Genomic DNA, 27,677 nt, shown 5'->3' with positions numbered 1-27,677 from the left:
CACAGCTGCTTGGAGAAGGGAGGTGGAGTCTAGAGCCAGCAGAGCCTGGCAATGACCGCTCTTTTCACATGTTTACTCTGGGAACGTGTGCTCTGGCTCAGCTAAAAACCCAGCTACTCCGGTCAGCATCTCACTGAGAGAAGATGACACTCCCCACATCTGTCTCTGAGCCACCACCGGAAGCCCAGACACCAGCAGCTTCCGCATGGGGTGTAGTGGGGGGTTGGGGATGCTTTCCCTGGCAGCACCGGGAGGGAGCACAGCCTAGATATGTGGAGGAACAACGGGTTTGGCGGTAAGGATTGAGGGAGGTCTACGCTGGTGCCTTCTGGAGACAGGCATTTAGGCAGAGGAGGGGTGAGCCGTCCATAGCCTGTGGGTCAGAAGTGTCCGGGAAAAGCAGCCACTGGCCTGTAGCGTGCTTCCAAGTTGGCTGTTTTCAGTAGAGAACTACCTGGAGGCTGGCGCAAAAGCAAGCTTGGTGGCAGACCTGTCAGCTCACGTGGGGACTTAAGATCCACATTGTAGAAGCAGCCCTTGCAGATTTCAAAAGGATACGTGCTCAGTTTGCTGGACATTGATTTTCATAAAACTTTTCTAGAGCATTCAAACCACGCTTCTGTGCTCACAGCAATTCTGTCTGTGTTGTGTGAGTCCATCCGATCTGCTCAGGGGTCTCTGAAAGAGAACCTCCTCCCGTCACAAGGCCATTAAAGGGTAGCAAGTACCACAACACTGGCCAGGAGGCTTCATCTGCTTGGTGTAAGGTGCCGTATCACAGTTAGTTACGAAGGGTTTTCGTCTAGATTGGTCACCCAGTATTGTCAAAGAAAAGAAAAAGCTCCAAAAAATGTTGAGATTTTTGTTTTGTGCACTTTGTGTTTGGCTCCAGTGTTTCTAACTCAAAAATTCTAATTTCACAGGGGACTGAAAGGAAACAGCTGTAGTTTTCTAGGCTCATACTTATTTCTCGGGAAGCTCAGAACAGTATCCTCAGTGAGTTTTCTTTAATATCGAAGAGTTCACATCAGGGCACAGTTTATTAGTGCCTTTTAAGCTCCTTTATATCTTGTTTAATCCTTCTCTATCTCCTTCTAAACAAGAGCCAAGAAGCTGTGCATTGACATCTTGAATCTGCGATCTTCAGATTTATTGCTCTTTTTAATATGCTGAGGGAAGCAAGAAGCAGGTTATTAAAACCTTCATTCTCAGATGTTCACCCTTCACTTCCTGAACGTGGGAATTTAGAGAAATCTCATTCATTCTGATTGTGCCCACTTGAAATGTGTGATGATTCGGACATGCCAAACTGGCGTGGAACTGTGTGCTTTCTGTTAAAAATAACTTTTGCTAAACAAATTTCCAGTGTCAGTGATGGAAGTGTGTAGCCTCTTTGAGGGTGAAGGCCATTTTTAGTCTCCATTTTCAGTGGTGATATTTGCCTCAAGAGATAAGCCTGCTAAAATTTGAAAGAATTTCTGCCTATTTGCTTAACATTCGCTAAGGAATAGACTCTGTGTCTTCTCTTGTCAGAGTTCCTGAAGATGTTACGAGAAAAAAAAAAAAAATCCGCCATCTTTTAAAATGTTTTATAAGTGAGACATTTGAATCCCCTCTGGGCAAATTAATGAGGTCTGATCAATTGTTAGTGAAGTACTTATAACTGAAGAACTCCTACAGATTCCATTTTTTCCCCCTAAACTATAAATTATGCTATGATATCCTTTCCACTTTGTGTCCTTATTTCAAGGAGACAGATTTTGTGCTGAAAGCTACATATTCTTTTACTTCATACCTTTAACACTCATGAAAGATTAAAACAAAGCAATTTAATTAAGCTTCTCGTAAGGTAGGCAGAGTCCACCAGGTAATGTTCTCGAGGGTATAAGATAGAAGCAGTCCCAGGAGTGTATATGGTGGCCCCAAATTAAGGAGGATCTGAAGTTTTAAGTGCGAGATATAAATGCTTCTCTTTATCCGTTATCTAGGGGGCTGGCAAAGAATGGAATAATAGACTAGGTGGAAACTCATTCCTTCAAATTGATGCTTCATTTTTATAAGAGAAAAAAAAATATCTGTCTACTGCCTCAAGTTTTTCATTAATTTGGTGGGTCTTTCCAAACCATGAGTCACCACTGTGGGGAACAGCTCATACCTTTTTTTATCCTGTCTGAAACAGGGAATACGTCGGGTGGGTGGTTTTAAAAGTCCCCAATAATGGCTGTTTTATAGCTAGTGGCCCACTGCTGTTCAAACCTCACAGCTTCTCTTCTCCCCAGGCATGACGGAGATGGTGCGTAAAATTACTCTGAGCAGAGCCGTAAGAATCATGCAGAATCTCTTTCCTGAGGAGTACAACTTCTACCCTCGCTCATGGATTCTGCCTGACGAGTTCCAGCTCTTTGTGGCTCAGGTAGATGGCGCTCTGTCCCCACGACCCTTGAATTATGTCATGTTTGCAATTGTGTCCCGGGAGCTGGGTCCTGGGTCCTGTGTGCTGGGAGCTGGGGCGGGGAGTCCCCAGGAAGCTGCGACTAGCCGAGGGCGTGTCACAGCAGTACACAGTGGGTGTCGGCAGCAATCAAGGAGCTTGGAGAGTTGAACGGGCGGGGTGACAGGTAGGTAAACTGAAGAAATGGGTCTTGACCTGAGGAGACTGGCCTGAGGCAGATATTGGGAGCCGGGTCTTGGAGTCAGTGTTTGGAAAGCCAAGAACCCCGGGCTGGAGCAGGTGGCTGAGACCACAAGCAGATCGGGACCGGGTGAATCTGGAGCGTGGTCTCCCCAGCATCCTGTAGTATGAAATGTGGGAGGTCAGACTCTGTTTCAAGGCTAGGGAAGTAGGTCTGACACACTGGGGGGTTTGGGGAGGGGACCCTTTAAGTGTTCTCTGCTTTAAATCTGCTCCAGTGTCAATTTTCAAATCACCCATTCCATATCAAAGCAAAATGTTTGGGCACAAAATACTTTGCAGCCTTCACCACTGCTTGTGAAAGAGTACCAGTAGGGAAGCTGAATTCAAGATCGCCATTTTTCATTTAGGACCATTTCAAAGCCTTTGCCAGTGGGTCCCATGGTCCATACCATACCTCTGAGAGTAACTATGCGACAGATGCCTATCTCATCATGATAAGGCTGATACCATTTATTGGTCCTACCGTGTGCTCCAGGCATTGTGCCAGAAGCTTACCATTATTTCTTTTAATCCTCATGGTGATCTTGGGAAGTTGGTTGTATTCTTACTCCCATTTTGTGGATAAGGAAGCTGAGACTTTGATAGGCAAAGTGACCTGCTGGAGACAGGGATTTAAACCTAGAGCTGATTTCAAGGCCTATGTTTTTTATAATCTATTTTATTGCCTACATGTTGTTTTGGTTTTAATATTAAATCATAAAGCTTGTAATAAAATTATGATTTCATAAGCACAAAAAAAGTTTGAAGTGGTAATTTTTGAAAGGAAGCTGTCTATGGGATGTTCGTCACATGGGTTTACACATTTCTTAAAATTCATCCAGTTATTAACTTAAAATGAGTACATTTTATTGCTTGTAAATTATGCTTCCATAAAGTTAATTAAAAAAAATAAATGCTCAGCTATTCCCCATACTCACCCCTCAATTTCCCAGTTCCGTGGCTGTGTTCACGTTTTTGTCCCTGTGTAGAATATGTGTCTGTCCCATTTCTACAACTCTGTGTTTAACTATTCTTTGAGTTAAAAACATTTTTTAAAATGTTTATTCATTTTTGAGAGACAGAGAGAGAGTGCAAGCAGGGGAGGGGCAGAGAGAGAGAGAGAAAGAGAGAGAGAGAGAGGGAGCCATAGAATCCAAAGCAGGCTCCAGACTCTGAGCTGTCAGCACAGAGCCTGAAGCAGGGCTTGAATTCAAGAGCCGTGAGATCATGACCTGAGCCGAAGTCCAACACTTAACCGACTAAGCCACCCAGGCGCCCCTATTCTGTGAATTTAAAATAGATACCTACCAACTGTGCTTTCAAAATCAGATACTTTTCCATCAACCCCCAAAATTCCTCTGTGCCTCTTTGCAATCCATTCCCTCAACTCTTCAGCCCAGGCAGCCGCTGATCTGCATTCTCATTATAGATTAATTTTGCGTGTTCAAGAAATTCATATAAATAGAATCATATATATATATACACATATATATATATACTTCTTTGAGTCTTTTTGTTTCTTTCAGAATTATGTTTTTGAGATTCACCCATGTTTGTTGTGTATATCAGCAGTTTGTATTTTTATTGGCAAGTAGTACTCCATTGTATCAATATACCACAATTTGCTTATCCAACCACCAATTGAGGGGGCATTGGGGTTATTTCCAGTTTGGGATTTTATATTAAAACCGCCATGATTGATCACATACAAATCATTTTGTGGATGTATATTTTCATTTCTCTTGGGTTGTACCTAACGAGTGGAATTTCTGGATCATATGGTATCTGTATGTGTGACTTACAAGAACTTGCCAAAGTGTTTTCCAAAGTGGTTGTACACCCTCACCAGCAGTGTGTGAGAGTTCTGTCATTGGCAAGACTTGGTACTGTTAGTCTTTTGAATTTTAGACATTCTTGGAGACGTGTAGTTGTATCTCTTTATGGTTTTCATTTACACCTCCCTGGGGCGCCTGGGTGGCTCGGTCTGTTAAGCGTCCGACTTCGGCTCAGGTCATGATCTCACGGTCTGTGAGTTCGAGCTCCACATCGGGCTCTGTGCTGACAGCTCAGAGCCTGGAGCCTGTTTCAGATTCTGTGTCTCCCTCTCTCTCTGCCCCTCCCCTGTTCATGCTCTGTCTCTCTCTGTCTCAAAAATAAATAAACGTTAAAAAAATTTTTTTTTTACACCTCCCTGATGACCAGACGTTGAGCATCTTTCACATGCTTTGTGGCCATTTGAGTATCTTCTTTTGTTAAGTGTACATTTAAAATTTTGCTTATTTCTATGGGCATTTTATTTTTAAGTTGTAGGTTCTTTATATATTCTGTGTACAAGTCTTTCCTATGTCTATTGTGAATATTTTCTCCCTTTTAACTTTTCAAAACCTTAACCTCAAATTTTCATGTTTTAACTCTGTCTTTTGAAGAGCACAAGTTTTTAATCTGGGTGAAGTTGAACTTAAAATTTTTTTCTTTTATCGTTTCCGCTTCTGTGTGATCTCTAAGGCATCTTTGCCCAACTAAATGTTGGGAAGATTTTATACTTTGTTTTTTTTTCCAGAAGTGTGTTAGTTTTAGGGTTTACACTTAGATTTATGATTCATTTCAACTCAGTTTCTATATATGGCACAAGACCAGCGTTGAAAGTTTCCTTTCTTCCATAGGGATATTCAGTTTTTCCAGTGCCTTTTGCTGCACTGATGATTGTTTCCCTCACTGAATTACCTTGGCAACCTTGTTGAAAACCAATTGACCGTCTGTGTTTGGTCTGTTTCTGGAGTCTGTTTTGTGCCACTCATCCGAATGTTTGCTCTTATGCTGATACCACGCTTTATCTTGGTTACTATAGCGGTAGAGTCAGTCTGGAAATCGAGTAGTGCAAGTCTTCCCACTTCATGTATCTTCACGATTGTTTTGGTTACCGCAGGACCATTGCATGTCCACCTCACTTTTGTAACCAGTTTGCCCATTTCCACGAAGAAGCCACCTCGGGCTTTGATTGTGATTGCACGGTCTCTACAGATCAGTTTGGAGGCCGTGAACATCTTAACAGTGTCAACTCATCTAATCCTTGACTTTCATCTGTATTTATTTATGTCTTCCTTAATTTATCTCAGCAGTGTTTTTATAGTTTTCAGTACAGGCCTTGCACATATTTTGCTAACTTTATCCCTAAGAATGTTTTTTTTTTTATGCTATTATAAATGGTATTTTTTGAATTTCATTTTTCTATTGTTTGTTGCTAGTATACACTATACTGGGTATATACTGGGTTATCTATATAGATACCCAGTTGACTTTTTAATTTTGAACTTGTATCATATGACCTTGTTCAATTCCCTTATTAGTTCTACAAGTTCTTTTTTTTTGTAGATTTGTTTGGATTTTCTGTGTATACAATTAATTCACTGGTGAATTAATATTTTTTGTTTCCTCCCTTCTAAATCTTATATGCCTTTTATTTCTTTATTTATTTTTCTTATTATACTGCACTGGGCTAGGATCTCCAGTACATCACTGAATTAGAAGTAATTAGAGTGGACTTTTTTGCCTTGTTCCCAATCTTAGGGGGAAAACATGCAGCTTTTCACTGTTACATGTGATATTAGCTATATGTTGTTCGTAGATGCCCTTTATCAGGTTGAGGAATGTGTCTTTTATAGTTTGCAGAAGTTTTTCATCATGAATGGGTGCTTAATATTGTCAAATGCTTTTCTGTATCTATTAAGATGATTGATTTTTCTCTTTATTTTGGTAATATGATGAGCCACCAATTCACATTAAAAAAATTTTTTTTAATGTTTATATTTATTTTTGAGACAGAGACAGAGCATGAGTGGGGGAGGGGCAGAGAGAGAGGGAGACATAACCCAAAGCAGACTCTGTGCTGTCAGCACAGAGCCTGACATGGGGCTCAAACTCACAAAACTGACCTGAGCCGAAATCAAGAGTCAGATGCTTAACCGATTGAGCCACCCAGGCACCCCAGGCAATCCTCATTAAATGAGTTGGTAAATATTTCTTCCTTTACTGTTTTGAAAATTTTGTATAAGATTGGTAGTATTTCCTTCTTAAATGCTTGGTAGAATACACTATTGAAAGTATTTGGGCATGGAGCTTTCTTTCTGGAAACATTTTAAATTATGAATTAATTTTTTAATACGTATAGGTAACTTGTTTCTTTCAAGGAATTAGTCCATTTTATCTAATATGTCAAATTTATTGACAAAAGTTTTGAAAAATAGTATTCCTTATTTTTTAATGTCTGTGAGATATGTGGTGATCTCGCCCGTTCATTGTCCATATTGGTAATTTGTGTTTTCTTTTTCTTTCTCCCTTCCCTCCCCTCCCCTCCCCTCCCCTTTTCTTATTTTCTTTCTTTCTTTTCATATCAGCCTAGCTAAAGTTTTATTAATTTTGTTGATTTTTTCAAAGAACCAACTTGTGATTTCATTATTTTTCTCTATTGTTTGTCCATTTTCTATATCATTGATTTCTACTTTTTTTGGATTTACTTTTCTTTAACTTTTTATTTATTTTTATTTATTTATTTTATAAATGTTTTATTTATTTTTGAGAGCACAAGTGGGGGAGCGACAGAGAGAGGGGGACAGAGGATCCGAAACAGGCTCTTCACTGACAGGCTGACAGCAGTGAGCCTGATGTGGGACTCAAACTCACGAGCCGTGAGATCATGACCTGAGCCAAAACCAAGAGTTGGACACTCAACCGACTGAGCCACCCAGGTGCCCCGCTCCCCCTCTATCTTTTAAGGAGGAACTTAAGTTCCCTGATTTTTGTTTTTAAGTTTATTTATTTCGAGAGAGAGAGGGGGACAGAGGATCCAAAGCAGGTTCCATGCTGACAGCAGAGAGCCTGATGCACGGCTCAAACTTGTGAGCTGTGAGATCATGACCCGAGCCAAAGTTGGATGTTCAACCCACTGAGCCACTCAGGTGCCCCTAAGTTTACTGATTTTTAAAGCATTTTATTTATTTATTTATTTATTTATTTATTTATTTATTTATTTATTTAAGTAGGCTCCACGCTGAGTGTGGAGCCCAGTGTGAGGCTTGAACTCACAACCCTGAGATCAAGACTTGAGCTGAGATCAAGAGTCAGATGCTTAACTGACTGAGTCACCCAGGTGCCCCAAGTTCACTGATTTTTAAACATTAAATCAATAAATTTCTCTCTAAGCACCGCTTTAGATATATTTCAGAAATTTTTGTATATCACATTTTCATTACCATTTAGTTAAAAATGTTGTCTAATGCCCCTTGAGATTTCTTTAACCTGTGGATTATTTAGAAATGGGTTGTTTAATTTATAAATAATTTTGGAATTGTCCAAATATCCTTTGTCACTGATTTCGAATTTAATTTTGTTGACATCAGAGAATATATTCAGTATTATCTTTGTGCCTTTAAACTTGTTGAAAGTTGTCTTATGGCCCATATATTGTTTATCTTGATGAATATTTCATATGTACTTGAAAATAATATGTATTCTGGAGGTGTTGGTGCTAAGTCAAATTGGTACTTGGTACTGTTCATATATTCCTTACTAATTTACCACCTACTTATTTGGTCAGTTACTGAGAGGGTATGCTGAAATTTCCAAATCTCATTGTGGATTGCCTATTTTTCCTTTTAGTTATGTCCATTTTGTTTCATGTAGTTTGAAGCTGTTGTTAGCTTGATGATTTGACTTCATTTGAAGGTAACTTTTCTTGTCCTGAAATCTAGTCTTTCTGATATTCATATAGCACCTCCTGGCTTAGTATTTGCATGGTATATCATTTTACTATTCTTTTACTTTTATCTATTTGCATTTTTAAAGATTGCTTCTTGTTGACTTCATATAGTTGGGTTATGGTCTTTTATCCAGTTTGATAATCTCTGCCTTTTAATTGGTGTGCTTGGCCCACTTACACTTAATGTACATTTACAATCAATATTGTTGGACTCAAGTATACTATCTTACAATTTCTTTATGGTTTATCCTATATATTTGGATTAATTGAGCATTTTTGTTTGTTTGTTTGTTTACTTGTTTTTGAGAAAGAGAGAGAGAGGGAAAGCCCGCAGGCTCCACACTGTCAGCACAGAGCCTGACATGTGGCTCAAACCCATGAATTGTGAGATCATGACTTGAGCCCAAATCAAGAATCAGATTCGTAACTGATTGAGACACCCAGGCGCCCCTAATTGATCATTTTTAGTGTTTTATTTTATCTCCTCTTTAGGTTTACTAGCCACGCTTCTTTTAAAAATGTTTTAGTTTTTGTCTTAGCCTTAGAATCTAGGGTTTACAATGCATCTTTAACTTATCACATTTACCTTTAAGTGTTACATACTTCAAGTAAAATATATGTTGCTTCACAACAGTATACCTCTATTTCCATCTTTATACTTTATGGTGTTATCATATATTATATTTCTGTGTTATAAACCCCACAATACATCATTATTATTTTTGCTTTGAAGAGTCAATTATCTTATATAAAGAAGCTGAAAAATGAGTTTATTTGTCTTGTATGCTCGCCTATATATTTACATTTCCAGCACTCTCCATTCCTTTGAGTAGTTTTTGGATTCCATCTGGGAATTATTTTCCTTCAACTTGAAGAATTTTTTTAAACATATTTTTTATGGTACAGATCTGCTGTTCTCCCAACTTTTGTTTGAAAATGTCTTTATTTTACCTTCAGTTTTGAAGCTGTTTTGAAATAATTTTAGACTTATAAGAAAATAGCAAAAATAGTATGCAGAAAGAGTTCCCGTATTCCCTTCATTTAGCTTTCCCTGATAACATCTTATACAATTACTGAAACTGGGAAATTAACATTGATGTAATATTACTTAATAATCTATGTGGCTTGGGGCACCGAGGTGGCTCAGTCGGTTAAGTGTCCAACTCCTGATTTCCCCTCAGGTCATGATCTCACGGTTCGTGAGATGGAGCCTGCATTAGGCTCTGCACTGACAGTGTGGAGCCTGGTTGGGATTCTTTCCCCCTCTGTCTGTCTCTGCCACTCTGTCCCTCACAAAATAAATAAATAAACATTAAAAAATAATCTACTCACCTTATTTGCATTTTTCTATTGTCTTGCTAATGTCTTTTTTTCCTGGGACAGGATCCACTCCATGTTCACTCATTGCATTTAGTTGTCATATCTCCTTAGTCTCCTGTAAGCTGTAACAGTTCTTCAGTCTATCTTTGTCTTTCATGACCTGACTCTTATGAAAAGTACTGGTCAGTTTATTTTTTTAGAATGTCCCTCAATTTGTTACAAAGCTGTAACCATCAAGACAGCATGGTACTGGCACAAAAACAGACACTTAGATCAATTGAACAGAATAGAGAACCCAGAAATGGACCCACAAATGTATGACCAACTAATCTTTGACAAAGCAGGAAAGAATATCCAGTAGAATAAAGACAGTCTCCTCAGCAAACGGTGTTGGGAAAACTGGACATCAACGTACAGAAGAATGAACCTGGACCACTTTCTTACACCATACACAAAAATAAACTCAAAATGGATAAAAGACCTAAATGTAAGACAGGAAGCCATCAAAAGCCTCTTTGACCTTGGCCACAGCAACTTCTTACTCAACATGTCTCTGGAGGCAAGGGAAACTATTGGGACCTCATCAAGATAAAAAGCTTCTGCACAGTGAAGGAAATAATCAGCAAAACTAAAAGGCAACCAACAGAATGGGAGAAGGTGTTTACAAATGACATATCAGATTAAGGGTTAGTATCCAAAATCTATAAAGGACTTATCAAACTTAACACCCAAAAACAAATAATCCAGTGAAGAAATGGGCAAAAGACATGAATAGACACTTTTCCAAAGAAGACATCCAGATGGCTAACAGACACATGAAAAAATGCTCAACATCACTCATCATCAGTGAAATACAAATCAAAACCACAATGAGATATCACCTCATACCAGTCAGAATGGCTAAAATTAACAACTCAGGCAACAACAGATGTTAGTGAGGATACGGAGAAAGAGGAACTCTTTTGCACTGCTGGTGGGAATGCAAACTGGTGCAGCCACTCTGGAAAACAGTATGGAGGTTCCTCAAGAAACTAAACATAGAACTACCCTACTACCCAGCAATTGCACTACTAAGTATTTATCCAAAGGATACAGGTGTGCTGTTAAGGGACACATGCACCCCAATGTTTATAGCAGTGCTATCGACAATAGCCAAAGTATGGAAAGAGCCCAAATGTCCATTGATGGATGAATGGATAAAGAAGATGTGGTGTGTATATATATATATATATATATATATATATATATATATACACACACAGTAGAGTATTACTCAGCAATCAAAAATGAAATCTTGCCATTTGCAACAATGTGGATGGAACTAGAGTGTATTATGCCAAGTGAAATTAGCCGGTCAGAGAAAGACAAATATCATATAACTTCACTCATATGTGGAATTTAAGATACAAAACATATGAACATAAGGGAAGGGAAGCAAAAATAATATAAAAACAGGGAGGGGCACAAAATATAAGAGACTTTTAAATATAGCGAACACATTGAGGGTTGCTGGAGGAGTTGTGGATGAGGAGATGGCTAATGGGCAAGAGCATTGAGGAAGACACTTGCTGGGATGAGCACTGAGTGTTATACAGAGGATGAATCGTTGGAATCTACTCCTGAAATCATTATTGCATTATGTGCTAACTAACTTGGATGTAAAGTAAAAAAAAAACAAAACAGAATGTTCCTCAATTTGGTTTTGTCTGATTTTTCTCATGATTAGATTACGATTACACATTTTTTTATACGAATACCACAAAATGATGTTGTGACCTTCTTAGTGCAGCATATCAGGAGATACATAATGTCAAGATGTCTTATTTCTGGTGATGTTAAATTTAATCACTTAGTTGAGGTAGTTTCTGTTAGGTTTCTCCACTAAAAAGTTGCTGTTTTCCCTTTGTAAGGTTAAGTATTTTGTGGGGAGATATTTTGGGACTATGTAGCTAGTCTATTTGTCTCATACTTTAAAAAAAAAAGGTTTAATTCAGATATAATTAAAGTACAATAAACTACAAATATTTAAAGTTTGCAGTTTGATAGGCTTTGATATATGAAAAAACCCACAAAACCATCACCACGATCAAAATCATGAATATATCCATCACCCCAGAACATTTCCTCATGTCCTTTTGTAATCTTTCCTTTCTTCCTCTCCTTGCCCTCTGCCTCCCATCACCAGGCAACCATAGATCTGCTTTCTATCAAGACTAGTTTGCACTTTCTAGAATTTTATATAAGTGGAATAATGTAGCAGTACTCTTATGTTTTCCTTAAAAAATTTTTTTTCTGGCTTCTTTCACTCTACAGAATTATTTTGAGATTCATCCATACTGTAGTATTCATCAATAAAAATTCATTTATTTTTATTATTGAGGAGTAATTCTATTTAATGTATAAACCAAAGTTTGTTTATACCTTCAGCTGCTGCTGGATATTTGGATTGATTCCTGTTTTGACCTATTACAAATAAAGATGCTATAAATATCCGTGTCTGAGTCTCTGTATGGACATATGATTCCATTTCTCTTGAGTAAATGCTTAAGAATGGAGTGTCTGGATCATATAGCAGATGTATATTTGATATCAAGGAAAATACCAATTGTTTTCCAAAGTGGTTGTGCCATTTTATATTCCCATCAGCCATGCGTGAGCATTTTAGTTCTCCCACATCCTTGCCATTAGTTGGTAATAGTCTTTTCAATTTTAGCAATTCTAATAGATGTGTAGCCTTTTCTTGTTGGCTTTAATTTGGGTTTCTCTAGTTATTAATGATGTTGAACATCTTTTCCTGTGCTTTATCATCCAAATACATTCTTTAATGAAATATTTATTTATATCTTGGGTCCATTTTTAAAAATTGAATTGTTTATTATTGAGTGTTGAGAGTTCTTTATGTATTTTGAATATAGGTATTTATCAGCTATATCAATTGCAAGTATTTTCTTCCATTCTGTGCATTGTCTCTTCATTGTCTTAACAGTATATTTTGAAGATCAAATTTTCATTCTGGTGAAGTCCAATTTATCAGTTTGTTCTTTCATGGATCCTGTTTTGGTGTTATGTAAGAATCTTTACCTAACTCAAACTCTCAAAGATGTTCTATGCTTTTGTCTAGAAATTTTGTAGTTTTAAGTTTATGTCTATGATTCATTTGACTTAATTTTTGAATATGCTGTGAGGTATGGATTGAAGTTCACTTTTTTTGGACATGGATATCCAGTTATTTCAGAAACATTTGATGAGAATACTAACCTTTCTCTCCCAAATTGCCTTTGCCTTTATGTTGAAAATAGTTGCTCAAGTATATGTGGATGTGTTTCTGAATTCTCTATTCTATGCCATTCATATATTTGTCTATTTTTATGCTAATATCTCACTGTCTTGGTTACTATAGTTTTGTAATAAGTCTTGAAACAAGTAACATAGGTCCTTCAGCTTTGTGCACTTTTTTCAAAGTTGTCTAGGTTATTATAGTCTTTTGATCTGCCATAAGAATTTATTTTATTTTATTTTTTTAATTCAAGCTTATTTTTTAAAAAATGTTTATTATTTTTGAGAGAGAGAGAGAGAGAGAAAGTGAGCACACGCTGGGGAGGGACAGAGAGCAAGAGGGAGACAGAGGATCTGAAGCGGGCTCAGCACTGACAGCAGAGAGCCCAATGTGGGGCTCAAACTCACAAATTGTGAAATCATGACCTGAGCCAAAGACAGACGCTTAGCTGACTGAGCCACCCAAGTGCCCCGTATCTGCCATATGAATTTTAGAATCAACTTATCAATCTACAAAAAAGCCTGCTGGGATTTTGATTAGGATTGCATTGAATCTACATTTTACTTTAGGTAGAATCAACATCTTAACAACATTGAGTCTTCTGACCCATGAACATGATATATCTCTCCTTTTATTTAGGTCTTTAATTTCTTTGGGCAATGTCTTAGTTTTTAGTGCCTATGTCTTTCACATTTTTTGAAGTTTATTCCTAAGTATTTCAAATTTTTGATGCATTGACAATGTTGTGTTTTTAAACTTCAATTTCTAGTTGTTTATTGTATGTACAAATACAGTTGACTTTTATATATTGATCTTGTATCCTGCAATCTTGCTAAACACAGTAGTTTTCAGTAGTTTATTTTGTAGATTCCATTGGATTTCCTGGATAGACTATCATGTCTTCATGATTTCTTACTTTCCAGTCATTTCTTTTTCTTACCTTATTGCACTGGCTAAAAGTCCCATAAAATGTTAAATAGAAGTGGTGAGAGTAGACGTCCTAGACTTGTTCTTGATCTTAAGGGATAAGCCTTTAGTTTTTCATCATTAAGTATGGGTTAGTTATAGATTTCTTGTAGATGACCTTTATTAGATTGATGAAGTTTCCTTCTGTTCCTTGTTTCCATGGATTTTGTTTTGTTTTTAATTAGAAATGTGTGTTGGATTTTTTTACATAATCTTCTTGAGTCTATTGAGATGATCATATGGATTTTCTTTTTTAGTTTATTGATATGATGAATAATATTGATTGATTTTTAAATATTAAATAAACCTTGCATTTCTAAGATAAATCCAACTAGGTAATGATATATTATCCTCTTTATATATTGTTGGATTTGATTTTATAATATCTTGTTTAAAATGGTTGCATCTATATTCATGAGGGATACTGTTCTGCAGTTTTCTTTTTTTGCAATGTCTTTGCCTGGTTTGTTATTAGGGTGATGCTGGTCACATAGAATGAATCGGAAGTATTCTCTCCTCTTAAATTTTCTGAAAGAGTTTGTGTAGAATTGGCATTATGTCTTTATTAAATTTTTGGTAAAACTCACCAGTGAAGTCATGTGGGCTTGATGTTTCTTTATGGGAGCGTTTTAATTAAAATTTCCATTTCTATAACAGGTACAGGCTATTTATGTTTTCTATTTCTTCTTGAATGAGCATTGGTAGTTTGTATCTTTCAATGAATTTGTCTATTTTTGCATTCCTACAAATGTTCTTGAACTTTGTTATGAGATTCAGTTAAGTTAACCTGTAAATAGATTTGGGTCTTGTTTTTAAGGTCTGTCAGACAGGACTGGAGCAGTGCTCAGTATAAACAAATTATTCCTTACTACTTAGGTGTACTTCACCCAGTGCACCCGTGAATCGTGGTGTTTTCTAGTCTGGCTGGTGAGAACAGACAGTATTCCAGGCTCTGTGTGTGCATCAGGCATTCCTACTTCTAATTCTTTTCGGTGCTTCTTTCCTTGGCCTCAGGTAGTTTCCTCATAATCGTGCACTGATTTGTACTTGGCTAAATACTGATGGGAGACCCTCCGTGGATGTCCACAGTTCTCTCTTTGTGAAGAAGTCTCCTCTCCAGTAGTCTTTCCTGAGAACTCTAGCTACCTTACTCTCCCCTGACAATTCCATTCCCTCAGCTTGGGGAGTCTATTGGACTCCTGAGTCTATTGGAATCTCTCTCAAGGCAGTAACCTGGGGCAATCTTGGGACTCACATCATTTAATTTTTGTCTCTCGGGAATCATTGTTCTTTGTCGCCTGATGTCCAGTGCCTTCAAAACCATCGCTTAATGCATTCTGTCTAGTATTTGGTTGCTTCAGATGGAAAGGTAAACCCAGTTTCTATCAGTACATCTTGGCTGGAAGTGGAAGTCCTCTGAATGATTGATTATGTGACAATAACAATAGTAATAGTTTTTTTTTTTTTTTAACCGAGATTACCTAATTTAAAATTCTTCAGCAACCCTAACTGGGTTCTTCTATTATTCATAGGAGAGGAAACTGAAGCACAGAGAGGTTAGGTGATTTTGTCAGTGTAACACAGCTTGGACAACTAGCCCCAGAGTTAATACTTTTACTTTCTGTGCTGTAATATGGGAGAATATTTGAATAGATGTGTGGATAAGGTATGGAACTGTGCCAGAGAAAGGAGTAAAACTTGTCCAGGATGAGAAGGTTAGGGTAATCAGGGTAGAGGGCAGATGAGAGGGTGGGAGGCAGAAGGCTTCCTGTTGAGGTGACACCTGATTAGACTTTGAAATAACGAGCTTGCCTTGTAGACTAACCAAAGAAGAGCATTCCAGCTAAAACCAGTAGCTTGTGCATAGGTGCACAGATGTGAAATAGTATGGCATATTGGAATGATAAGCAGATTGGTGTTATTGGAGTTTAAAAGAAGAGGGTTTGGCAGTAGATGAAGTGAGAGAAGCAGAGGCCAGGTCATGGAGGGTCTTGAATGCCAGGTTAACAGGAGGAAGCAATGAGAGATTCAGGTAGGGGGTGGGGAAGAGTGTGGCCAGGTTATGGTATTAGCAGAGTAAGCTTTGGTGGAGCATAGATGGGATTGGGGAGAGCGGAGGAGTGAGGCCTATGGGAAAGGATGCTCTGCTTGGCTGGATGACAGAGATGCTGAGGGTTGTATTGAAACACTGAGACAGGACTCATGCAGAGAAGGGCCAGACATGCAGGATATTTAGAAGGCGGAATCCACAGGACTCGGAGACGGGTCGGAGAGGGGGGGTTGAGGAAGAAGGCGGAACTGACGCTTTCAGGAATCTGGTGGGGGTGCCCTTTGCTAAGATGCCGAAGAGAAGGAGCAGGTTTAGTGGAGAAGATGGAAAACCGAACTAGTGCTTGTTATTTACCTGTTGACTTTCTGACTGTAGCTGTTCAGAGAGACTTGTGGGTAAAATGGAAGGTGGGTCAGGTGATCGACGGGGACTAAGTCCTGAACCATCAAAGCCCTTTTGATCAACGCTAAAAGTACTTAGAACAGGTTCCCTAACATAAAGGAGGATTTCTTTGTTTCTAAGATGGTATTCATCTAGAATCTGCTGACTCAGAGCCTGGCACATGCAAAATAAGACTCTGAAAACACTACTCTGGGCACTTGCTGGAAAGCCCAGCCCGTCTGGTAAGTCCCTTCCCCCAGCCTGGGTTCTCCATCTGTTAAGTGGGTAAATGATCCGAACCTCAGAGTGATTGTGCACATCCAGTGAGTACTGGATGATGAAATGCTTTATTAGCTGTAAGCCTGATTAAAAAAAACCACCACCACCAACAACATGTGGCATTCTTATTTTTAATATCTCCTTTGTTTTAATACAAAACAATGCATTCATATTAAGAATTCAAATAATACGGGAACGTGTAAAGTAAAAGGCGAAAAAGAAAATCCCCACTCATTAGAGATCACTTGAACACTAGTGTGTATCCTTCCAGCTTTTTCCTATGTATGAACAGGTAGACACCGCGTCACACACAGCTCTTTTTCTTTAAAGAAATGGGATTATCCTCTGCGTTCTCTTCTTCAGTCTGCCATTTCCTCCACTGTGTTTTATACATCTTTCCATTTCACTGCTGCAGAGTACTCTGTTGTAGGCGTGCATGACTTTTACAATCATTCCCCTATTGATGAACATATAGGTAGTTCTCCTGTTTCTTTGGTTCAACAAGTAACGCCATCAGGAGCACCTTCCTACGTAGGTATCTTTATACCCCCGTGCCAGCATTACCTCCAGACAGATATCTCAAAGTGGAATAGCTGTATTAAAAGACACGTGCATTTACATTTTGACAGGTAAAGCCAAACACGAGGCTTTATTAGAAATGGTGCACTTAATTATGAGAGTAAACAGTGTCTTGCCATTGCCTTGGAAGTGAGCTGTCAGAGGTGCGTGTGGGGTGCGTGCTTTGTGACTCCTACAACAGCAGGAGGATGTGTGAGTAGCTGAACAGCATTCTAAAACCTGACACTTGGTAGGTATTTGATTTGTCACATTAATTAGCATTCAATTTATTTCGCTAAAGAACGGGGAAGATCCACATCGCTCCTATATTCCTTTGCAAAACTGGTACCCAAATATGATCAGCAGGTGGCACTAGCTGGAAGCAAGTAGGATTCTCCGTGGAAATTTTTGTGGTGAGGAGGACGCAGGCTCTCTTTCCCTCTTCAGCAGATGGCCAATAAAAAAATTCCTTGGAGTTTATTTTGCATATGGTCTTCCATCTGGGTATTTGAGAAAAGTACAGTTTTGTTATCAAAACAGTATTTATTATGGTGAAGGAGTTTGTATTTCGTAGCAGAAGAATTTTTCAGTGAATAAAGCCAAAAACCTGTTCAATAATGTTTTGCAGTTTCTTGGACAGAGTCAGTGAGCATGAGGTTCTTCCATTTTCCTCTCCAGTTACCAACCTCAGTTAGCTTTTATTGATTCAGCTCCTCGAGGCTGAATGAAGTGCATTATTTGCAAAAACCCCAGAGAACAATGTTCTCCACTGGGTGTAGGAACTAGGAGAATGTGGAGTTATAAGTGGGTCAGAGTCGAGGCAGGAACAACACCTTCAATGTGAAGTTTGTATTCCTTGTCCTGATTCCGCACTTAGCAAACCACCTTCTGCTGGCTTGATTACTCGCATCATTCTCCTGCATATCGATGACATGCTGATTTGGCTGGCTTGGGTCACCCAATGGCTTACCCAAAGGATGAAGTTTCTACACCTTCAACCTGCCTTGGGGAGCCCTGGCCCTCTCCACAGCCTCAGCTGGCACCATTTTCCACTCCTTTCTATGGCATATCCTTCCATATTCAGCTTTCTAGGTACCGCGGCCTCCCTTACTCTGCATTTTGTACATGCCTCTCCTGTCACCTAGAGCACTTGTCTTCATCCTCTGTGTCCTTCTCCCACCTACGATGCTGTTTTCTTTCACCTGACAAATGAGGCTCATTCTTCAGACCACTGTTTTCTTTTACTTTTCCTATAAACCTACTCTGCCCCCCAAGTCAGGGGCATGTCCTTGACAACACCTTGTTCTTCTCTCTTCCTGGCACTTATGTGTGCTCACTGTTTGGTAACTGCGTGTTTCATAATCTTTCTTTCCTTCTCCAAGTCCCACAAGGGCAGCTAGTGATGGGATGGGTCTCACTCATCACTGTGTCCCTAGCACCTTTCACGGCACCTGGCACACAATAGGAACTCAAGTATATTTGCAAATTAATATGCAGATGCGCAGGTTTAAAAATTTTGTCTTTTGTGCATTTAGCCATCAAAAGTTGGCTCCTCTGAGGTCAAGGGTATCAGTATGAGCTAGCCTGTCACTTTATAAGGGTGTGGGCTGGACTTGGGTCATGAGGAACTTGACCATCCAGTGAGGCGGTGGTTGTTGTGCTGCCCTTTCCCTGATGATGCCCCAACCCCCACCCACACACGGAGCTCTGACACACATCTGCAGCAAGCTTGGAATGCCTTCTGTTTATTCAGCGTGGCTTCCACCGAGGCTGCGGCCGCGGCCTGGGGTTCTGGTGCATAACCAGTAAAGGACTGAAGACAGAAGCTAGGGGACTCCAGCTGTCAGAAGAAGGCAGATGACTCAGAGCTGCTGGCAGTGACTCTGTAGGAGCCATGGTCTCACCTCCCCATCTGCTTCAAGTTTCGTTTTCTTTGTTGCCAAAAATAGAACTTCACCTCCCGCTTAGATATATCATGCCTTTCTTGTGCCACTTGCTTAACAGTTCAATTTGTTTACTGGAAAAATGATACCATCTGAAACCCAAGAGGCTGCTCCTCTCTGGAAAAGCATACCTAGGTCCTATTCATTAGGAAGTCCTTTTAAGTGGCCCACGTGACAACTGGCACCTTTGCAGTTTACCAAGTACACGACCTCTGCTATCCTCACTCAATCGGGGGAGGTGTCGTTGCCTCCAGTTTACAGATGAGGACATGGGGGTTCAGAATCGGAGGTCCCCGCTCATGGTTCTATGTGGCTCTGCAATGGCCAGTGCCCTCAGATTTCTGGCGTGGTTCAGTGCAGACATTTCCTGAGACCTACTAAGTGCCGGGTGCTAGTGAAACAAACCAACTCACATACATCCTTGCCCTCGGCAGTCATTTAATTTTTTTTTTTCAACGTTTATTTATTTTTGGGACAGAGAGAGACAGAGCATGAACGGGCGAGGGGCAGAGAGAGAGGGAGACACAGAATCGGAAAGGGGCTCCAGGCTCTGAGCCATCAGCCCAGAGCCCGACGCGGGGCTCGAACTCACGGACCGCGAGATCGTGACCTGGCTGAAGTCGGACGCTTAGCCGACTGCGCCACCCAGGCGCCCCCCTCGGCAGTCATTTAATGTGAAAGGAAGGGCTGGGCTGGAGTAGGTGGCCTGGATTCAAGTTCTGGCTTTCTGTTTTCCCCAGTTCTACTGAGATGTAATTGACATGTAGCATGGGTGAGTTTAAAACGTACAGCGTGATGATTTGTCATAGGGGTATGTTAGGAAATGATTGTCCCATAAGTATAAGGTTGGTTAATACATCCATCACCTGACATAACTACATTGTGTGTATGTGTGTGTGTGTGTGGTGAGAACATCTAAAATCTACTCTCTTAGCAACTTTTAAGTACATAATGCAGTATTGATAACTGTAATCACCATATCTGTACATCAGAGGCCCCAGAACTTATGCATCTTATAACTGGAAGTTTGTGCACTTTGGCCACTACTCATTTCCCCCACCTCCCAGCCCCTGGCAAGCACCATTCTACTCTCTGTTTCTACAACTTACACTTTTTTTAAAAAAAAATATAGATTCCACATATAAGTGAGATCATACAGTGTTTGTCTTTCTCTGACTTATTTCACTTAGCATAATGCCCTCAAGGTCCATCCATGTAAATGGCAATATCTTCCTTCTTTCTTATGGCTGAATATCATTCCACTTTATATATACACCACATTTTCTTTGTCCATTAGTCTGGTGATGGACCCCAAGTTTGTTTCCATGTGTTGGTGATTGTGAATGATGCTGCAACAAACATGGGGGTGCAAGTATCTCTCAGAGGTGATCATTTCATTTCTTTTGGATATATGCCTACAAGTGGGATTGCTGGTCGTTCTATTTTTAATTTTTTGAGGAACCTCTAAACTGTCTTCCACACTGGCTGTTCCACTTTACAGTCTCACCAATAGGAGCGAGGTGATACCTCATTGTGGTTTTGATTTGCGTTTCTCTGATTATTAGTGATGTTGATCATCTTTTCATGTTCCCGTTGGCCATTTGTATGTCTTCTTCAGAAAAATGTCTGTCTGGGTCCTTTGCCCATTTTTTAACTGAAGTTTTTTTCAGTTGAATTGTATGAGTTCCTTATACAACTTGGATATTAACCCCTTATGTGCTGTTGGGCTTGCAAATGTTTTCTCCCAATCTATAGTTCGCCTCTTCATTTTGTTGATTGTTTCTTCCCCCGGACAGAACTGCATCTTCAGTTCAATGTAGTCTCACTTGTTGGTTTTCGCTTTTGTTGCCTGTGCGTCTGGTGCCATGTCCCGGTGCCACCTCTTAACTGGCTGTGGAAGCCTGGCCAAGTCATCTCTCTCCCGCCCCCCTCCCCGCCCCCGCTTCCAGGCGTCAGTGCTTCCTCTGCAAAGAGAGAAGATCGTGTAGCATCACTAAGGACCCTTCCACCTCTAAGCTTTTGTGATTCTGTGAATTTGCCTTTCCTGGACGTCCGTAAAACTCCCCGCTGCAGTTATAATTCTGCACAGATTTCTCCTCCAAGGTTTCACTGGAGCACCGAGGGCCTTGTGTAATCAATCATCTTCTTGCTAATGCCCGGTCAGTGCAGCCCGGGCTTAGGGAGGCGCAGATAGGGAAGGCTGCACTACAGAGGCTTCTAGAAGTGCTCTCTGCAGGGCTGGCCTGCCCCCCCTCCCTGCCCTGGGGCAACCATGGTCTCCTCACCTCTGCCCGGCCCCTCCGAGGAGGATGACTGAAGCCAGGTCTGCGTGGTCGTCCGGGTGGTGGTTGGACGACACTAGCAAATATTGTAGCCAGGGCCAAGCCATCCTTCCTGGTGGGTCTGAAGCCCATTCAGAAAGATTCACATCTGTTCACGTTCTTGCGTCTCTTGACTGTTTCTTTTCCCAGAGACTCTCTTCCTGTGCTTGTTCACTTGAGTTTCCTGTGTCGGAGTTGATGTCCCCAACCCATGAAGGTCTTTTCTGATCCCTCCCTTCTCCCACTCCACCTCCCACCCCCCTGCACCCAGACCCTGGGACAATTTTCTCGGGCCCAAATTCTATACCCCCTTCCAATTATAGGACCCCAAAGCACAGTACTTTTTTTCCAATGTTCCTGGTTGATAGTGAGGCAAGTATTTGGGGTCAGTATAGATCCCAAAGTTTAAAATCCTTTTATTAAATTACTTCCTAAGTGTGCACCTTGGGGAAGTTATTTCATTACCCTGAGCCTCAGTTTCCTCACCTGTAGCACCATGGGGATGCGATGAGAATCACCCTGTGTCCCTCCGTGAGCGGACATTTACTTTTCTGTTGTCCCTGCTGGACTGGAGGCCCTGGGGAGCCGGAACCTGGTCAGACTCGTCTCCACCTCCCCACTGCCCAGCACAAAGGGGCCCCTCAGGCATTTGTGTGAAATGAATGAATAACGAAAGAGGTTTTGCAGTCTTCGATGGAAATTTAAGCCGGTGCTAAGGATGCCTAGACAAAGCATTCTGGGTATTTCTGGCTTATTGGAAATGTGGAAATGGACTTATTTTAATTTTTCATAAAAACCTTATCTTGAGACTAATTATCTCACTATTTGATGAGAGATCATGTAGGAGAGGAAAAAAGTGAAGACCTCTCTCTGACTGAATGGGATCCCAGCTTGGCTTAACTTTTTTTCCCCCTAGATTTCTTCCTCCTCAGAGACAGCCCTGTGCAATAACACAGAGAGTAGAAGCTCTTTTGCTTAATCTCCTAAACTTCAGTTTGGCCCCAAATACATGTAGTGTTTTAAATCGCAGCTGTTACAGTTTCACCCCTTCGCAGTACTGATATATTATGTGGAATGTTGAGATGAACATGATCATTAGGGAGCCTCTGCCTTCACCTGCTTCTCCCCTCTAATGGCAAGCTTTTAAAAAGAAAAAGGGAAAGTGGCACACATTTTTCTGGGAGACTACTTTAAAGGTCAAGAAAACCCTGCTTCCCAAAGCGAGTAAAAGGTCATTGTTCACCCTTCAATTTTTGTCCTTTGGTTTCATTCTGCAAAAGTTCCTAGTGATGTCGCCTTAGTCACTTGAGGACACATGTCTCATGTTCTCCCACAAAATAGTGGCCCCGATCTTGACTTCAGTGTCTATTTCAAAAGGGAATTATGAAAATTGCTTTGCCCGTGCCTTCTTTCCTCGTCTCTGAAGAAACAAAGCGAGCTCTGCTGCTGTTTCTCGCTCAGCTCCTTTTCTGTGTCATTGCTTTTTGGGAGGTTAGTTTAAGGCAAGCAAGGCAGACGAGAGGCCCGGGTTGAGAAAGACGTGGTGATCGAGTCCTCCAGCTCATTAATAACTGATTCTCTCCTTTCCTGCCCCCGAAACGCACACCCGCTCTCCCACCGTCTTCTGAAATTCACCCATCATATTTTCTAGATGAGTTAGAAGGGCAGGATAAAAGGATTTGTTTGGCCAGAAAACATCTAGTGATAGTGCTTCTCTGTCCTTTTGGACCTGATGGCTCCCTTCCATTTTCTTTGAACTTTTTTATTTGACCTAATTTCAGACTGATTGAAAAATTGTGAAACTAATACAGAGGATTTCTACACACCCTTCACTCAAATAACCCGAAATATTAACATTTTACCACATTTGCTTTCTCCCTCACCCTCTCTCTCCTTTTTTGGGAGTAAGTTGCCTGATGCCCCTTTACCCCCAAACACTTCTGTATGTATTTCCTAAATAAAAGGGCATTGTCTTTCATAACCACAGTGTAAGGGTCAAAATCGTGAAATTAACATCGATCCAGTGCTATTGTCTGATCTGATCATACTCGGAATTGATTCAGATTCTGACAATTATCCCAACAACGTGTAGTGTAAAAACTGGATCCAGTTGTCTCTTTAGCCCCCTGTAATCTGGAAGAATGTGCTGGCCTTTCTCTATGTTTCATGACATTGGCATTTTCGATGAGTACAGGCTAGCTATTTAGCAGATTGCTCCTCAATTTGGGTTTGTCTGGAGTTTCCTCATTATTAGATTCAGGAAAGGCATCTTTGGCAAGAATAGCACAGAAACAGTGTCATGTCTTTCTCAGGGGTATCATCTCCGGAGGCACATGATGTCAGTGTGTTGTCTTCTTCCTGGTGATGTTAACTTTCATCTTTTGGTTAAGGTTGTGTCTGCCAGATTTCCACTGAAAAAGTACTATTTTCCCTTTTTGGATTGATAAGTACCCTGTGGGAAGATACTTTAAGACTATATAATATCCTGCTACTCCTCAAATTTTCACCCTCTTGTTTTAGCCTCCATCAGTGATTCTTGCCTGAATCAGTTATTATTGTGATGGTCACCAAGTGGTGTTTAGTTAAGCCCGTCATTCTATCTACATTTGTTGGTTGAGTTTCTACTGCAAGGAGAAGCTTTGTCTTCTCATTTATTTACCTCTGCAGGTGTGCCTGCATATTTAGTGTGGACTCGACTCGTGGATTCTTATTTTACCCAGTGAGTTATAATCCTTTACAGTCATTATTTATCCTGATATTCAGATTATCCAAGATTTGACCAGTGGAGTCCTGTGTCCTTCCTGTCGCTCTGTGAGCACTCTCTTACTTTTTTGCCACAAGATATTCCAGGCTTTTGTTACGTTTTCCCTGCCCCAATTTTGGAATCAGTCAAGTCTCCAAGAATCCCTGGTCTCTTCTGGTGGCGTGAAGTGTGCTCGTTGCTACAAGGTGTCATCCCAGTGCCCTCCCCTTTTTATAAAAAAATATTTTGTGATATTATCTTTATCATCCTGAAATGAAATATAATCAAGCTATACACGTTGCTTAAAAACAAAACAACACCCATAATGTTCTCTAAAAGAGAAAATAAAGGAAAATGTATGCATTTCAGTAAGTAAATGCTTTGGCACTCTTATCCTGAAAGACATACGAAAGTGGTCGAATGCCTGCACCCACCTATAATGAATAACTTTGGGTATAAGCAAAGTAAGACAGTTTGATTAAACATTATAGTGTCTGTCTTTCGGCCTCTTAGATAGATAGATAGATAGATAGATAGATAGATAGCATAAACCACCATGCCATCAGTGAGGTGACACTTCTGAAATATTGATAAAATCCCAGGGCAAGAAAGGGCAGAGTGTAATTTGCCCTCTATTTGTACAATTGTTGCATTTCTGGAAAATTGTGATGCTCAACTTAAATCAGGTAGAAAATTCTTTTTGTTTGTTTGTGACAGAGTTGTGTTCTAGGCCAGCTCCATGCTACATATCCATGGGTCTTTGACTTCACAAAGGTACAGCAGACTGCTCAGGGCACAGCCGTCTGTCTGGCATTCAGGCCCCTGCCCACCAAATGCTGGTAGTGCTCTCCCTTCACTGTGACAGGCAAAAGAAAGCTCTAGACACTCCTAGAACTTTCCGAAGCCCTCCTTTGGTGGCAGTGCTAGCATCCATCTCCACGGAGCACAGCGTGTTCATCTGTCTTCCTTAAGAAACACAAATGCTGTTATATTGCTTGAAGGTGTTTAATTTTTAAGAATCATATTCCAGAATTATGTCTAACATTCAGGTTTCCCTGACTCCCACTTTACTTTTGGAATGAAGGCGACCCTCCTCTGTCTCTCTGCCTGGGTGGGAAAGCAGCCTCAGCTCACTGCCTTGGGTGGCCAGAGCTTGCTCACAGGGAGGTTGTCCACTCTGGGTAGGAGAGTCGTGACCTCTCACAGCACAGTGCCACCCTGCAAGCCGTCTTGTCATGACCCTTGTTCTCCAAAGAGTGTATGGAGGAACCCTGGAAGCCCTAAGCAGACACAGACCTCCAGAGATATTAATTAGCCATAGAGCTAAAGGAGTACCAAAGGATAACTAATCACAGGAATTAGAAAGGACCCGAGAGAACATCCGGGCCACTCTCTTCTGGGTGAGTGCCCTCCACACCTGGACAGGTGCCCAGGCGCCAGCCTGTACTTGGTCATTTTCAGAAATGGGCAATTTAATATTTTTCTAGGCAGTTCATTCCACCGAGGACTGTTCTAAATTTTTTAATTATTCCCAAGTTGAGACCTTTCTACCTATGTCTTATCTTCTCTTCCCCATCCCCGCTGGATATGGTTTGGTGCTGTTGGTCCCATGGAACATATATGTCCCCTGTAGACCCTATGACTACACTTCAGAAATCTCAAAGTTGTGTCCATGTCTCCTGAGCTTTCTTGGCTCCAGTCTTTGACATTGTACTTGACATTGAGATTGTTGTGATGAACATGCCTGAGTTCTTGTCCTTACGAAGCTTTTAGTGTAGCAGGAAGGCCAGTACTGCACAAACACTGAGCATACAGGCTGATGTCAAATACCCCTGCCTCCTTTTCCGAAGGAGTGGAAAGGTGGAGGAAAGAGGCTGGCTTCTGGAGCTTGAGTTGACACTGCCCACAGCTGCACGTGTGGCCTTGCGTTATTCTTTGCTTCACGCTCTGATCCTCGTTTCATCCTCTGTAAAACCGCAGGCAGACGAACATTCACTCCACAGTGTGTTAAATAAGAACACTGTAAAGCGCCCCGCACTGTGACGCTCAATGCATGGTTGTTTCTTCCTCTTGCTCTTTTCATTCCCCCAGTGTGACATGTTTAAAGAAGCTTCTAGATATTTAGAAAGGGCTTACAGCTCAGATTAAAATGGCTTATCAGAGTAAAATCACTCAGATTTATCTCTGCTGCTCTCGGACTCCACCCTTTGTCAGATAACCAGGGGTACTTTAAAAATTAGATGAGCAAAACACAAATAAGGAGATCGTGCCTATTTGGATTCAAGGCAAAGGCAAAATAGTAACTTGTCTCTCAGATTAATTGTTGTGTGTTTAATGTTGAAACACATATTGACCAACGTCGCCATTGACTGATATCACCGCATCGCCATGTCTTAGATATTGAAATTATAATCAGCCCACATTATTAATCTGAATATACGTGAGCTCTTGTCGGTGTCCTCCAAATACATTATAATTAAAATTGTTTTTTTTTAACATTTATGGTTGAGAGACAGAGACAGACAGAGCATGAGCAGGGGAGGGGCAGAGAGAGAAGGAGACACAGAATCTGAAGCAGGCTGCAGGCTCTGAGCTGTCAGCACAGAGCCCGACGCGGGGCTCGAACTCACAGACTGTGATATCATGACCTGAGCCGAAGTCGGACGCTTAACCGACTGAGCCACCCAGTCGCCCCCAAATACATTATAATTTAAAAAGTGTTCTCTGGGCTACCTGAGAACAGGGGTGGCTCAGTCAGTTAAGTGTCTGACTCTTGATTTTGGCTCCGGTCATGATCTCACGGCTGTGAGCTCGAACCCCATGAGATAGAGCACCTCGTCGGGTCTGTGCTGGGCATAGAGCCTGCTTAAGAGTCTCTCCCTCTCTCTCTGCCCCTCCTCTGCCTGCTCCCTCCTCTTTCTCTCTCTCCTTTCTCTCTCTCTCTCAAAAAAAAATTTTTTTTTTTTTTTTTTTTTTTTTAGTGTTGTCTGGTCTTGAAGGTCTGGAGAATGCTGGACTAGAGAGGTTTATTATAATCCCCTTTTGATGGATGAAGATATTGATGCTGTGGGGCTAACAAATACCCTACTATTTCCCGTACATTATCTCTCTGTGGCTGCTCAGTTTATGGGATTGTATCCTGATATCCTGACCGCTGTCCTGTTGTGGTGGTTGCATAACTCTCCTGTCTTTATGGGTCATAGGTGAGGTCTTCCCTAGAGAGGGAGAACTTTCCAGCGTCAGTGTTAGGGGATCTCTTAGCTGAGCCTCCAGGGAATCTAGGTGTGCTCTTAGACATGGGAAAACACTACCTTCTGCCATCCAAGGTCACACCGCAGAGCCCTGTCGTACTGAGATGAGAATAAACAATTCCGTAAACAGGACTGTCTCATTGCGTGCTCTTCTCTGTG

General features: G+C 40.8%; 1 protein-coding gene across 1 annotated transcript in view; it reads left to right on the top strand.

Moving 5' to 3' along the window:
* Positions 1 to 27,677, top strand: part of TTLL11 (tubulin tyrosine ligase like 11) — a 238,026-nt gene that overhangs the window by 57,284 nt on the left and 153,065 nt on the right. Inside the window, 1 exon segment of the mRNA XM_030292844.2 lies at positions 2,280 to 2,413. Coding sequence (XP_030148704.2) covers positions 2,280 to 2,413 — 134 coding nt within the window.

Source organism: Lynx canadensis, chromosome D4 (assembly GCF_007474595.2).
Source record: "Lynx canadensis isolate LIC74 chromosome D4, mLynCan4.pri.v2, whole genome shotgun sequence".
In the NCBI taxonomy this organism is placed as follows: domain Eukaryota; kingdom Metazoa; phylum Chordata; class Mammalia; order Carnivora; family Felidae; genus Lynx; species Lynx canadensis.
Note: the sequence above shows the minus strand (reverse complement) of the source record. Positions and strands in the feature narration are given on the sequence as shown.